We start from the raw sequence: 13,530 nt of genomic DNA, 5'->3' as shown, positions 1-13,530 counted from the left end.
GTCTATATAGACAAATATAGAGAGATATAGACAGATATATTGGCCTTGTCCATGTTCCAGGTGAAGGAACAGGGCTGCCCAGGTGGGCTGGAGAAGGCGTGAAGCCGTGCAAGGCGCGAATGGGCTTTTCTGGCTCGCAGTCTTTTGAACCCTTTTCTTATTAATTGTGTTTTATTCACTCGTTTGTTGATTTTACGTGGGCCCCTCCCCGCGCTCAGGGCTGTGTGGGCTCGGCGCAGCCCCCCCGTGGGGCAGGGGGTGCGCTGGGATGGGGAGCGGGTGCAGAGCCCCCCTGCTTGTCCTTCCCTCCTTCCCAGCGCTGTTTGCTTTTGAAACCGAAAATTATTAATAACTGCGGACTATTTTTAAATCACACACTGGAGCTCGTGGTCGGTTTGTGGGTTTGGGGGGAGCCCATCCTTGAGGATTTCCATGGAAAATATGTGTGGAGGGGCAGAGCTGGGGCACCCACATCTCTGGGACGGTCCTTGGGGACCCAACGTTCACAACTTTTGCAAAGATGCTTGGGGCCAGGGTGCTCCTTTGGCTGCTGGTCCCAGGGCCACCCTGAGCTGCGACATTTTGCCAAGAAGATTGGGTGCCCACAGCGGATCATCCAATGTGCTGTGTCCCCATGTGCCGTGTCCCCACACCATGAGCTGCGGCCACCAGCGCTAACGCTGCTCTTTCCCCTCTGCCTGCCCAGGTCCCTCCGGACACAGCAGCCCCCTCTTAGCATCGCTGCCCATCCCCGGCCGTCCCCTTCATCCTCCCTTGGACATCAAGCACTTCTTGACCTTCAGGCTCAACGGGACGTCACCGCTCAACCTCTTCCCCAACTTCAACACGGTGAGTCCTGGGGAATGGGTGGGCACCGGCTGCTGGACCCCCACTGGTCCCTCTTCGACGTGGCACCACTTCTTCAACCCCATTAGATAATTTTTGGCTTAATTATCGGATGTTTGGCTGCTGGACACTAGTGCAATGCACCTGCCCGTAGCTCGAAGCGGTACCTGCCCAGCCAGCTCCCTTGTATACCAGAATTATAAAGATGGTTCGTGTTAACCAAGATCAATTGGATTTTGCTCCTGCAATCAATAGTAATAAAGTAGCTCTGGAGAGCAGTTCATTAGCTGAGAAATAAATAAAGGAAAGGAAAGAAAGAGAGAGGTGGCAGCTAAAGATACAAGGAACGTGGCTGGTGCTGTGGGTGAGCCCGGTTGCTCTGGGACTTTTCCCACCACCTGGTTGGGCTCCAGCCTTGAACCTGGACCAAGTGCTTGGGTGTCTCCTCCGCAGAGGCAAAGTGGACGTTTCTGGGTTGGGTAAAAGCCCTGTTTTGTTTCCCTCGTGAGCCTGGAAATGGGACTTTCCTGAGCTCCCTCACCCCTCGCTCGCTGGCCTTTTGTAAGCTGTTTGAGATTAAACATGCTCAGAAGGTGCAAATTATCCCTGAGATCTTCAAAGACAGCCGTAGAAATTAAGTGCAGGGTTCCTGTTGCTGTTGAATGGGATTCAGATGCCTAACTCCTTTAAGCTCCTTTGAAATCCCAGCTCTAGCCTGTCTCTCCCTGTGCTAACAAGCAGAAGCACAGGAGAGGAGGATGTTTTTGATGCCATTAGGGTTGCTGCTCTTTGTCTGGGCTCCTTTTTTTAGGCGCTGGAGTCAGTAGCTCACTTGAACCAGACCCTGTTGTTTGTTCTGTGTGGCTCCCGCCGGCCCTGCCTTGGCACGTGTTCTCCAGAGTTGCGTTGCTTTAAAAACAATACTAATAATAATGTGGAGAATGAATCTGGCCCTTGCTGGAGCCGCACGGCCCCGTCGCGCCGGTTCTGCGCTCGGAGGAGACTCCTCGGGTTCGGAGGATGAGTCGGACACAGGGATGGAGATGCTGGGGGTCTGTCCCGCCTGTATGGGCACTTTGAATTAATTACATTAATTGCTCTGAGCTCAGCCAGGTCTGATCAGCTGGGGTTGTGTTGTGTTGAGGGTGCGAGGGGCCGGTGTTGGGGACCCCGAGCGGAGTCCCCGTTGCGGGATGCAGGGCTTGAGCATCGCTGTGCCTGGAGCCGGGCTGGCAGCTCCTCGTTTCCCTGTCCAAGTGACCATTGATGCCAGGTCAGAGACTCCACGTGGCAGCTGAGCCGCAGGGGTGATTTGAGAGGGTGGGAGGGGGCGTCAATCAGGGCATTTTACTTTTTGGGAGAGCTATCGTGAGTCGCTATAAAAAGCAATCGGAGGGTTTGCCTTTGCTTACCCGGCGTTGCTGGGGATGCTGCGCAGCATTCGGCGTTGCCCTGCACAGCGGGAGCTGTTTGCATCTGCTGAGCAGAACACTTTGCACTTTGAGCAGGTCACAAGGCTCTCATGAACCCAGCAGATGTTTTACTCTGGAGCGAGCGAAACCTTTCCAAGCCGAGCTCTGCCACTTAAAGCAACAACAACGGGGAAAAAAATCTTAACACAACACAGAAGGTGTGTTTCATGCTTGAAAAGTCCTTTGCAGCTCTTGGGATGTTGCAAATCCCCAGGACCCCGCAGCGTCTTGCAAAACCGCAGCAGAAGATGCAATGTGAACTGATGCTGCGTCCCTGTGAATTCCCGATCCTGACCTCGCTGGCTGGCAGGGAGCTCAGCGCAGGGATCTCTATTTATATCGGTAGGAACATCCAGGGATAAATAAAGTAATGTGAGTCAATAAGAATTGACTAGAAAGCCGAGATCTTTATTCTGCGAGCGTGCGGTGCCCAAAGCCAACCTCTGCTCCCAGGTCAGTTCTGCTGGAAAGCGCCGGGAAGAGCCTCAGCCCCCCATCCTGGCTGCCGGTATGTACCGCTGCGGCACCGACCCCGGAGGAGAGCGGGGGGTCCTTTTCTATCCAAAATAGCGGGGCGTGTGCATACCTTAGGGAGGAGTTTGTATTTTCATTCGGAGAGAATGAAAGAGCCATGGGGCAGTGCCAGGGGTGAGGGACAGTTGGACTCGATGATCTCGAGGGTCTCCTCCAACCCAAATTATTCTATGATTCTCTGATTCTAACTCCTCACCGTGCGTGGGGCTGAGCAGGGGGGGATTGGCAAAACCACAAGGCGTGTGAAGACCTGGGTTCGTGCCATCGCCTTATGCCCCAGGAGGACAAGGGGACCCGTTGGTGGGGCAACCGGTGCCACTGCCATGGACTTGGTGCTGGACCGCGGCCCCAGTGCTGCCGGCATCGCTGCCAGGTTCAGGTTGATGCCAGGATGGTCCCTGCCCAGTTTTGCATCCTTGTGCAGCATCTCCCTGCCCTCCGCATCCCCCTCCACCCCCAGCCCTGCTCCTGCGGTGCTCGGGGGGCGGAGGAGCCGGTGCTGATGCTGCTGTGAAGGTTAGAGCTGTTTTTCTTTTCTTTGCACGAAAAAGGTGGGTGTTTCTCTTGAAAACAAGTGCCAGCCCCACGTCTGCCTGCAGACGGGCAGCGCAAGGATGCTGCCTGCGGCACGGCGCAATGTTTGTCATCAGGGTGGAGCAGCATCTTTGCCATCTGTAGCTTCCTCCGGGTCCCTGTCGAACCCCAAATGCCTCTTCGTTTATATGCCAGATAAGTGAGTAAAATTTCATAGCAAACAGGCACTTCATTAATCACCTGCTCTTACCATTCTGCTCACTCCTGGAAAGGAATTTGGGGTCTTGATAATGGCTCTGTTGTCCAGGCATGTGCCTCGAAGACTGATGCACCTGTCTCAGCAACGAAATAGCTTTGCAGAGAAATACGATCGCCTGCAAACCCAAGGCTCTGCTGACAGCAGGACTCAGATAAGATAATCTTCCTATGCCACAGGGTAGGGGAACAATACTTGCATTATAGATTATAGCCGCGCTCAAACAAAGAGCTTATTCTTATTTTCCCTCCCCTTAATAAATGCATTTTGTTTAAAACAATTATGGCTTTTCGAACAAGTTTGCTGCCTGGGCTGAGGAATGACTGGGCAGAGAGACAGAAGGGCCGGGGGCTGTCATCAGCCTGTGCCGCCTGCAGCCCCCGCGCTGCCCGACGCCGACGGGCCCGCGGAGACACGACCGACCCCGGGGATGTTGTGTCCCACGCGTGGCTCTGCTCGTGCCTTCGGCTTTGCACAGGGACGTTTCAGCTCCCTGATGGAGAACGGGAGGATTAATGGCTGGTTGCTCGTTTTAATCATCTCTGCTCCCCGGTTTTGGGGGTTTCTGCTCTTGTTAAGTGTCTCAGAAAGCTGCCCTGGCATTGGGAGGTGGAGGGAAGCAGCTGGGAGCTCAAATAGATACCAATAATTTGCCACCCAGGGCACCGGTGTCTGTGGTCAGGGGAGAAGGGACAGGGGGTGACACGGGGGCACAGTGACCTGGAGAGGACGGGGTCCACAGGCTGCGCCCCGCGGCAGCCTCATCCCCTCTGCCAGTGCACAGCAGGCGTTGGGCTCCTGCCCGTTTGTTTTGGATGGCTGGTTTGAAAAGGACAAGAAGGGGCATCCATGCAGCACACGCTCCCCGGTGCCCGGGGTCCCTCCGCGCCCCAACCGCCTGCTCAGTCCGGCCACCGGCCACGAGCTCCATGGTGTTTGCAGCAGCTCCTCGGCGAGCGTGGCGGGGACGGGGCCAGGTGGCTGTCCCGGTGTGTCACCCTCTGCCCCCCCTCCCTCCCGTTGCAGATGGACCCGGTGCAGAAGGCGGTGATCAGCCACACTTTCGGCGTGCCGGCCCCGCTCAAGAAGAAGCAGTTCATCTCCTGCAACATCTGCCACCTGCGCTTCAACTCTGCGGTAAGCCGGGCTGGGGGCGAGCGGGGCCGGTGACAGCGCCCATGGCCGGGCAGGAGCATCCCATAATGGGGACAATGCACAGACACCCGTGGCGCAGGCAGCAGCTCATAGAACCATAGAATCATTTTGGTTGGAGAAGTCCAACCGTTCCCCACCCCTGTCACTGCCCCATGTCCTGAGAACCTCATCTCAGTATCTGTCCAACCCTCCAGGGCTGGTGACTCCAGCACTGCCCTGGGCAGCCTGTTCCAATGCCCCACAGCCCTTTGGGGAAGAAATTGTTCCCAGTTTACAATCTAAACCTCCCTGGCGTTCCCTCCCCAGCTGCCATTCCCACCAACATCTCCCAGATGCTCCCCGGGGCTGCCGTGTCCTCTATTTGTCACCTTGGCTCTTTCTGCTCCCCATCATTTTGTTCCCAGCTGCCTTGGTCTTGCTGTTTGTGCTTAAGCTGCTTTATCAGCCTGAGCAATTCATATCTGGTCCTTGGGAGCTGAGAATAATCTTTCCTGCCTTGGCTTCCTGGAGCTCTGGTGCAGCAGGTGTTTGTTTTGTTGGGGTTTTGGTGGGTTATTTTCCTGCCTTTTATTATAAGCAAATCAACCACCTTGTAGAGGGGAGGAAGGGAACATTCATTGAACCCTGCGGTAACGAACTGCACGCGGCTGATCTTTTGAGGGGAAAACTGATTAAACGCTTTGAAAGGGAATTCTCCCACAAAGCCAGCGGGAGAGGGATGGGGATTTGCAAGCAATGGGGATGGAAGCGGAGCAGCAAGAGCCTCCTCCGCACAGGGAGCCACGCTGCTGGCGATGCAGCCCAGGAGACAACCGGCTTCCTGGGCTGCGAGCGCCCGTTGCTGCCTGCGCCCCGTGTCTGGCGGCGCTGCCTGCCCGGAGCTGCTCTCACATCCCCGGGGCCGCTCGGGCGCCGCGTCCCGGCCGGGCTGGCTCTGCCTCCCGCCCAGGCGCCGGCCCAGCCCGCCGAGCTGCCGCAGCAGCGCCCGGGGCCGCGTGTTGCTCTGCCAGCAAAAGTCAGCGTTTCTCGGCTTAATTATTCTGCTCTGCAACCAAGCGGCTCCGGGAAAAGCATCACTTTCCCGTTCCAAGCTACATCCCAGGCGAGAGGAGGTGGGCTCAAGTTGCGCCAGGGGAGGTTGAGGTTGGATGTGGGGAACAATTTGTTCCCCAAAGGGCTGTGGGGCATTGGAACAGGCTGCCCAGGGCAGTGCTGGAGTCACCATCCCTGGAGGGTTGGACAGACGGACATGAGGTTCTCAGGACATGGGGCAGTGCCCGGGGTGGGGGAACAGTTGGACTCAATGATCTTGAGGGGCTTTTCCAACCAAAATGATTCTATGATTTACCTTCCAAGGATGTAACTGGTGTCCCCCGAGGTCACGTCCGTGTGTCCTGGCGCAGACCCTTGCACACCACTGGTATTTCTGCGCGGAGCGGCGGCGGTGCCAGGTGACCTACTTAGGCTGCAGCCCGGCCCCGTTATCTGCTGGAAGTTTATTGTGTGTGCTAATGAGGCCCCGCGCTCGGATGGACCTTTCGCTTTCCCACGTACCCGTCCGGCACCGCGCAGCCCCAGACACCGTTCCCAGCCCTCGGAAAGCGCAGGGGGAGGGAAGGGGAGGGATGCTGCTTCTTCCCAAGCCCAGGAAGCCTCAGCTGGCCTCGGAAAGCGCCGTGCAAATTAACGCATGCTGCTCAGTGGTACAGTGTCTTAATTCATATTGTGTTTTCTTGCCATAAGTTGCTAAACCGCGGTTGTTTTGGGGGACAATGTGGCATTGTCCCTGGCGGCGGGGTACACAAATGTTTGGGTGGTTTTCTTTTGTGTGCGTTTTTATCAGTTTGGTGCAGGCACGAACCCATCAGTGTGCGCTTCATTATTCAGCGCTCGCTGGGAGAACGGAGCCCGTGAATGCGAATCGCATGGTGGACACCCGGGAGCTCACAATGGGAGACGTGTCCTCCCCACCGACGGAATTTTTTATTTTATTTTTACAGTTAACAATTACTCGTTCATTTCTGAAGTTGTAAATTTTGCCTGAAAGCTTCCTTTAAAAAAAGCGACTTGATGCGTTTAATCAGAGCAGGGTCCTTATCTCGGCTGTGCAATGCGGTGATGTCTTAGCAGAGCGATACATTGGCGCAAATACATCAGTGTGCAGAGGGATCTGGTGGGAGGAGGAAGGCAGCTTGTGCCACACCCAGCCAAAAATCATACAACCGTAGCATCGTTTTGGTTGGAAGAGACCCTCAAGATTGCGTCCAACCATTAACCCGACGCTGTCACTTACCCGTGTCCCTAAGAACCTCATCTCTGCATCTTTTAAACCCCTCCAGGGGTGGTGACTCAACCAGTTGATATTTATAGATATAAATGGCAGCTCTGAGGCAACCTCAGCCCCAGGGGTGAGTGTCACCAGGGGAGGTGGCTGCGCTGGGAACGTGTCCGAGCAGCCACAGCCCGGGGCAGACCCCACCATCCTCCCCACGCCCAACCGTCTGTCTGTCCGGCCGCAGCACCGACACAGCCCTGTCTGTCCCTCCCCAGAACCAGGCAGAAGCTCACTACAAGGGCCACAAGCACGCGCGGAGGCTGAAAGCCATCGAGGCCATGAAGAACAAGCAGAAGGTGACGGGGGCTGCGGCGGCGGCCACCAGCCAGGACGGGGCCGCTGACTTTGTCCCCAGCCCCGAGGGCAACGGGGAGCCCGGCAGCACAGGTACGTGGGCAGGGGGGTCTGTTCATCCTCAGCAGGAATCACAGAATCCCAGAGCGGTTGGGTTGCAGGGACCCCTGTAGATCCCCAGCCCCACCTGGGGTCACAGAGCAGATCACACAGGATCCCAGGGGGTTTGAATGTCCCAGAGAAGGAGACTCCACACCCGCTCTGGGCAGCCTGGGCCAGGCTCTGGCACCGCAAAGGGAAGAAGTTTCTCCTCGTGTTCAGATGGAGCCTCCTGTGTTTCAGTCTGTGCCCGTTGCCCCTCACCCTGGCGTTGGGCACCACTGAGCAGAGTCTGGTCCATCCTCTGACACCCACCCTGAGATATTGATCCCATTGATCAGATCCCTCTCAGCTTCTCCTCCCCAGCTCAACAGCCCCATCTCTCTCAGTGTCTCCTCATCACAAAGATGCTCCAGACCCCTCAGCATCTTTGTGTCCTTCCACTGGACTCTCTCCAGTAATATTTTGTCCATCTTAAAAGGGTGGATGTGAGCAGGTGGCGCCTGAGCCGGTCTCAGCGAGGACAGGGCTGCTCTCTGCAGAAAACCAAGCACAGGGAACTTTTCTCTTTCTGCCCATTTCTTTCTTTTCCCCCCTCCCGCCAGCTCAAGCCAACGGTCTGCAGGAGCCGGGGGGGGCGTGCAGCAGCCTGGCGCTGCCGCCCGGCGCTGAGGAGTCGCCCACGGAGCTGTCGGGCAGCGTCACCTCGCTGGGCTCCCCGCCGGCCTCGGAGCTCTCGGAGGGGACCTCGGATGTCACCAGCGTGGTGGCGGAGGCGCAGGCGGCCGAGTCGGGCAGCAGCGCCAGCTCGGGCCCCGAGGGTGACAAGGAGGGGAAGAAGAGCAAACAGCACCTGTACTGTCCCACCTGCAAAGTCACCGTCAACTCCCTGTCCCAGCTGGAGGCTCACAACACCGGTAAGGACGGGGACGTGGGACAAAGCCCTATCACCAAACAGCCTTGCAGGGAAACAGTGAGATTTAACGAGTGTTGCTTTAATTAAAAAAAGGTTAATTAAGGTGGCTTGCAAAAGTAAGTGGTGGTTTTTTACCTGTGCTGCAGCTTACAGAGTGAATTTTAGCAAGGTCAAATGCTCTCTTATTGTTCATGTCTTTTAATTAAAGACATTTTCAGGTACATTTAATCAAGTGATTAGAGGCTACTTTATATTCCGTGGCAGTTTGGCCTGAGGCTGATGGCACCATGAGCGCCAGGGCCCCTTTCAGCCCCAGGATAACGCTTCCAAAAGCACCTTGGTGGTCGTTTTGAGAAGCCCCTTGGGAAGGAGCTTCGGAGCCCAGCAGCAAGCGAAGGCTCATGGGCTGTGCCCAGCAACCCCCCCGGTTCAGCAAGAACGGGAAGCAGCTCCCCCAGCCCCGTTGGCCGCCGGGGCGGCAGCAGCGGCCGCGCTCAGGGGTCGGCTCAGGACACGGCTGCGGCTTAGCTGCAAACGTGCCCTTTTGCTTTTGTCAGCTCCGGTTACGAATTTAGGAGCTGATTTGGGAAAAACAAACAAGCAAACAAAATGTTTGCAGGCTTGCGTTCCTCCGTGGCTGTCACACGGATTCGGGCTCCTTGCTTAACGCCTTAAAAAATAGAATGAATTAGCCATGGTTTCAATTACTCGCCTCCCCCCGCCCCGCTGTCCCCGCGCCGGCAGGGGCAGGACGGAGCGCCCTGTCCCCAGGTGTGCGGGGATTTCGGGTTCCTCCTTCCCCTCCTCCTGTCACCCCGCTGGGCTATTCCTGGCTCCGTGGCCGGATCCTCTGTGACCTTGGGCACGGCACGGATGCTGCAGCACGGCCGGCGACACGTGCCCGGCTCTGCAGACTGTGCGAACGCCAGGGGACAGGCGACAGGCTCCAGCACACGCTGAAAATAGCAGTTTCTCCGAAGGCCTGGCACACAGAAAGAGATGGGGGGGTGTCTCTGGGAAGCTGAGCATTTCGGGTCTGCCTGCAAAGCGCAGCTGGCCATGGGACTTTGGCAGGGTTTGGGAACGGGCTGTAGCATCCGCAGCAAGGGGCTGGACACGCGGGCAGCTCCGTGTCCCCTCTGCCTGCAAGGCTGGTGCGGGGACCAGGGTCTCATGGGGTGGGGGGTGCTTGGAGAGCATCCTCGCTGCAGCACTCGGCACCGCGCTGGGATTTTGTCGCAAAGTCAAGCGTTTGTCCCCTCTGCCACCCAGGCGCCAAGCACAAGTCGATGCTGGAAGGTCACGGCACCCAGTTGCGGCGGGGCCGAGGCAAAATCCTCTCCCGGGCAGGGCACAAGTCCAAGCGGATCGGCAACAAGGGCAGCATCAACATCCAGAACAAGGCGTTCCACTGCCAAGTGTGCGAGATCTACGTGAATTCGGAGACCCAGCTGAAACAGGTGACGGTGCCAGGCCTGGCGTGTCCCTTTCCCCTGGGAGCGCAGGGACACCGGGGGCTCGGGGGTGGGTACCTGACGGTCCCCTGCGAGGTGACGGGTGTCCCTTGTGGACCTGAACCACGCGGTGCTGTGGGTCCGTCCTCGCTGTCCTGGCTCCTGTGACGGGGCTGTTTTCCTCTCCAGCACATGAGCAGCCGGCGGCACAAAGACAGGCTGGCGGGGAAGCCCCCCAAGCCCAAGTACAGCCCCTACAACAAGCTGCAGAAGAACGCTGCCCTCGCAGTGAGTATTCTCAAGGTATCTGTCTGCCCGCAAATTACCCGCTGGGTTTGCTCTCCGAAACGTCGTTTGCCGTGTTAGCCGGCTCTTGCAATCAGAGATACAGGGAGTGCTTTCTTAAGGCCTTGGTTCCTGTGATCAGGATTAACCAGCTCCCCTTGGGGAGGGCGGCTGGAGTGCTGAGAGTTTTGAGTCTTTATTTGTGGGAAAGCAAGCACAAGAATCATTGTGTGTCGTCTGGCAGCAGCGTTTGTGATTCTTCCACCTGTTTGGCCATTTCTGAGCGGGAGAGTTGTGACAGTTGGGTGCTTAGGGCTGGCATGGCTCAGTTAAACCAAGCCTAAGTGTTTGCTTGCAGAGATGTGCAGCTTAGCGGAGAGTTTGGCAGCAAAACTCACCCCATGGCACCAGAGGAAAGCACCGCGGTGGGGAATTGCAAACGGGGTTGGGGACCTCCCTCGGGAGGTTGTCACCACGGGGGGGTCCCGTGTGCTGGGAGCAGCCGAGCCGAGGGACCGGGGCTGTGGGATGGAGCGTGTGTCTCACGGTGTCTCCTCCTCCCTCCTCGCAGTCCAAACTGGCTTTGCAGAAGCATCTCACCAAAACCCTGGCCACGCGCTTCCTGCCGAGCCCGCTGACCGCGGCCGCCGTCTGCGCCATGCCCGGCCCCCTCGCCCTGCGACCAGCCGCCGCCACCACCCTCTTCCAAGCCCCCATCCTCGGACCAGCGCTTTTCCGAACGCCGCCGGCCCACGTCCGCACCACGCCGGGCCCCATCGTCTTCGCCCCCTACTAGAGGGGCCGTTTGCCGCGACCGGGCTGTGCCGCGGGGCGATGTGCCCAGGCGGGCTGCTCTTCTGGCTGGTGGGAAACCATAGTCGTAGACATCAACCCCGGCTTTTCCTCCACTTCAAGAGTGCTCCTGCTGGGGTGAGACAGCTCGGCAGAGCCCCGCCGTGCGGCCCCGCCGCTCCTGCAGCCGTGGCAGCCCCGCGCTCGGCGAGGAGCCCGTCACACGGCCGCGTGGTGCACGGGAAAGGGACGGTGCCCTTGCCACCAGGACCATCTCGTGGCCAGGGACTGCTTGTCCTTGGCCCGCTGGTTCCTTGTTCATCACCCTCCTGGTTGTCAGACTGGAAGAAGAGCCGCCAGCTGCTCCCTGGGGGAAGGAGCGTCCTGTGGCCGGTCCCTGCCAGCCCAGCGGGAAAGGAGCTGCCAGCTCCCAGCGCTAACTGGGAGAAACGACCCCAGCACAAGCAGAAACGTGGCAGCTCCCCTCTCACAACGAGCTGGCTGTGCCTGCGTCTGTGCTGGCCAGGGGTGTCTCTGCCCCTTGCACCCCACAACCCGCTACATCCCACCAGCCAAAGAGCCCCCGCGGCGGCGGGCGATGGGCACCCTGACCGTATCTTCACTCCGAGAGCAATAGCTGAAGCCCAGGGCCGGCGCCTCCTCCCTCCGAAAGCACACTGCCCCTGCCCTGGACCCCCAAAGCACACGCTAACAGAGACGGGCTCCCCAAGGTGGTGACGCTGTGCTCGGCGCCTCCGTCCCACAGCCCCACCCCTGCCCCCCGGGAGATGCTGTGAGGCTGAGCGAATGTCCCCAAAGCACTTTTGGTTCTCCGGTGAAAGGCAATGCCTGGCCGTCCAACCCCATCCCCGTCAGGAGCTTCCAGGGAGTTCATCATTCCCAAAAACAAAGTGTCCCCAGCAGCCTGGACAATCAGGTACAAAGGAGCAGGTGGCACCCGCAGCCCATGGCCCGTGCTCTCCCTGCCACGTTCCTGTTGTAGCCTGCGGAAAACCGGGCGCTGGAGGGGCCCCGACGCCGTAGCTCTGCTTCTCACTGTGCTCAGCAAGCCCAGCGGTGACCTGGTCTGAAAACTGTAACCACGGCGCTCCGGGTTCCCAGCGCGCTGCTGTAAATAGAAATATGCAGGAAAGCCGCAACCCAAATGGACCTTCCGCTGGAGTGACGGCCCCCCCCGATCTATGCAATCCAGGAGGAGCAGCTCGCCCGCCGCATTTGCCGTCTGCGTTTTATTTTGGTGCTCATGCAGGAGTGGTGGTCGGAGCAGAAGAACAAACCCAGCGCAACACCGAGCTCTGTGCAGACGATTCCCTTCCTGTCCCCCGGCCCAGGGTGCTGGCGCGGAGACCTCTGCTGTGACCCCCCTGCCCTCCCAGCCCCGGGGATGCCACACGCACACTCATCCGACGTCTTGGCCAGAAGCAACGCCTGGATTTCAGGACTTTTGCCCGGTGTGCTCCACCGCCGCTCAGGACAGGATCCTGGCGCTGGGAACCGGCCAGTGGGTAACTCACACGGCTGAAATGCTGCTGCTTCCCAGCGCTGGAGCCCCGGGCGAGGGCAGGAAACCTGCGCAGAGGGAGCGGGGCAGCGCGGGGCCGTACGCCGGCGGGCAGTGGTGACACCGCTGTGCTCCTGTCACCGAGGACAGGACTGCGAGGGAGCCACTGGGTGTGGATTCATCTCCTCTCCACGCCAAGTGCTGGGAAGAGAAGAGCGAGAGTTTGTGGAAGGCTGGAGGTAGAGACAAGCGAAAGGTCTTACGGTGGTGGAGATGTGGCTCAGAGTGGCCGAGGGAAGGCTGGCTCCCAGCAGCAATGGCTTTGGCAGGGACAGGGAGATGGTCCCAGGGGACATGTGCAGCCTGGACGTGTCCCACGGGAGGGACGCGGCCTCGCGGTGCCAGGCGGCCCAGCCCCAGCCCTCCCGCTGCTCAGCCCGCTCTGCTCCTCCCCAGGTCACCTCACCACCACCTCCCAGCCCTGTCACAGCAGCGATGGGCAGCGTGTCCCCTCCGGCAGCGCGTCCCCTCTGCAACGCGCTCAGGAGCGCAGGGAACAGCCGCGCTCCAGCCCTCGGCACTAGTGGGTCGTTCCCCCGCATTTTTGTTCTAAAATGCCTGTGCTGGAGCCAGCAGCAGCTGCTCCCGTTGCCCCCCCACCAGTGGGGTCCTGATACACTCCTACACTTGGCACTTTAACCCCTTGAAAGCCATTCCTTCGAATAACAATAATACTTGCGACAAGCTGCGTAGGAACACGCTCCCTCTACCGCAGCCCCCGCTCCTGTGCTCTCCAAAGCATTTACTGCCTTTGATTAGCAGATGCTGTACTAGGTAGTAGGGCGTAGTCTGTAGCGCTCAATAACGTGTGCCCCTCTGTAAATAACCTTGGAGTGATGTGAACAGTTTGATTCAGAAAAAAAAAAACAACAAAAAAACCCACAAAAATGGAATAAACAGACTCTAGGGACTTGGCCAGTACCCCTCCCGTAATGTTCATTGTATATTTTTTTGATGTACTATAACTGTTGGGGAA

General features: G+C 58.4%; 1 protein-coding gene across 1 annotated transcript; it reads left to right on the top strand.

Annotated features, from left to right (window-relative positions):
- Positions 1–2,755: 2,755 nt before the first annotated feature.
- ZNF385C (zinc finger protein 385C) lies at positions 2,756–13,418 on the top strand. The gene is made up of 7 exons (XM_082070808.1): positions 2,756–2,826; positions 4,669–4,779; positions 7,348–7,519; positions 8,131–8,442; positions 9,714–9,901; positions 10,085–10,198; positions 10,752–13,418. Exons 2-7 carry the CDS (start codon positions 4,669–4,671, stop codon positions 10,974–10,976), a joined length of 1,122 nt encoding a protein of 373 aa, XP_081926934.1. The 5' UTR covers positions 2,756–2,826; the 3' UTR covers positions 10,977–13,418.
- Positions 13,419–13,530: the final 112 nt, after the last annotated feature.

This window comes from Streptopelia decaocto (genome assembly GCF_964273445.1).
Source record: "Streptopelia decaocto genome assembly, chromosome: 22".
Classification (NCBI taxonomy): domain Eukaryota; kingdom Metazoa; phylum Chordata; class Aves; order Columbiformes; family Columbidae; genus Streptopelia; species Streptopelia decaocto.
Note: the sequence above shows the minus strand (reverse complement) of the source record. Positions and strands in the feature narration are given on the sequence as shown.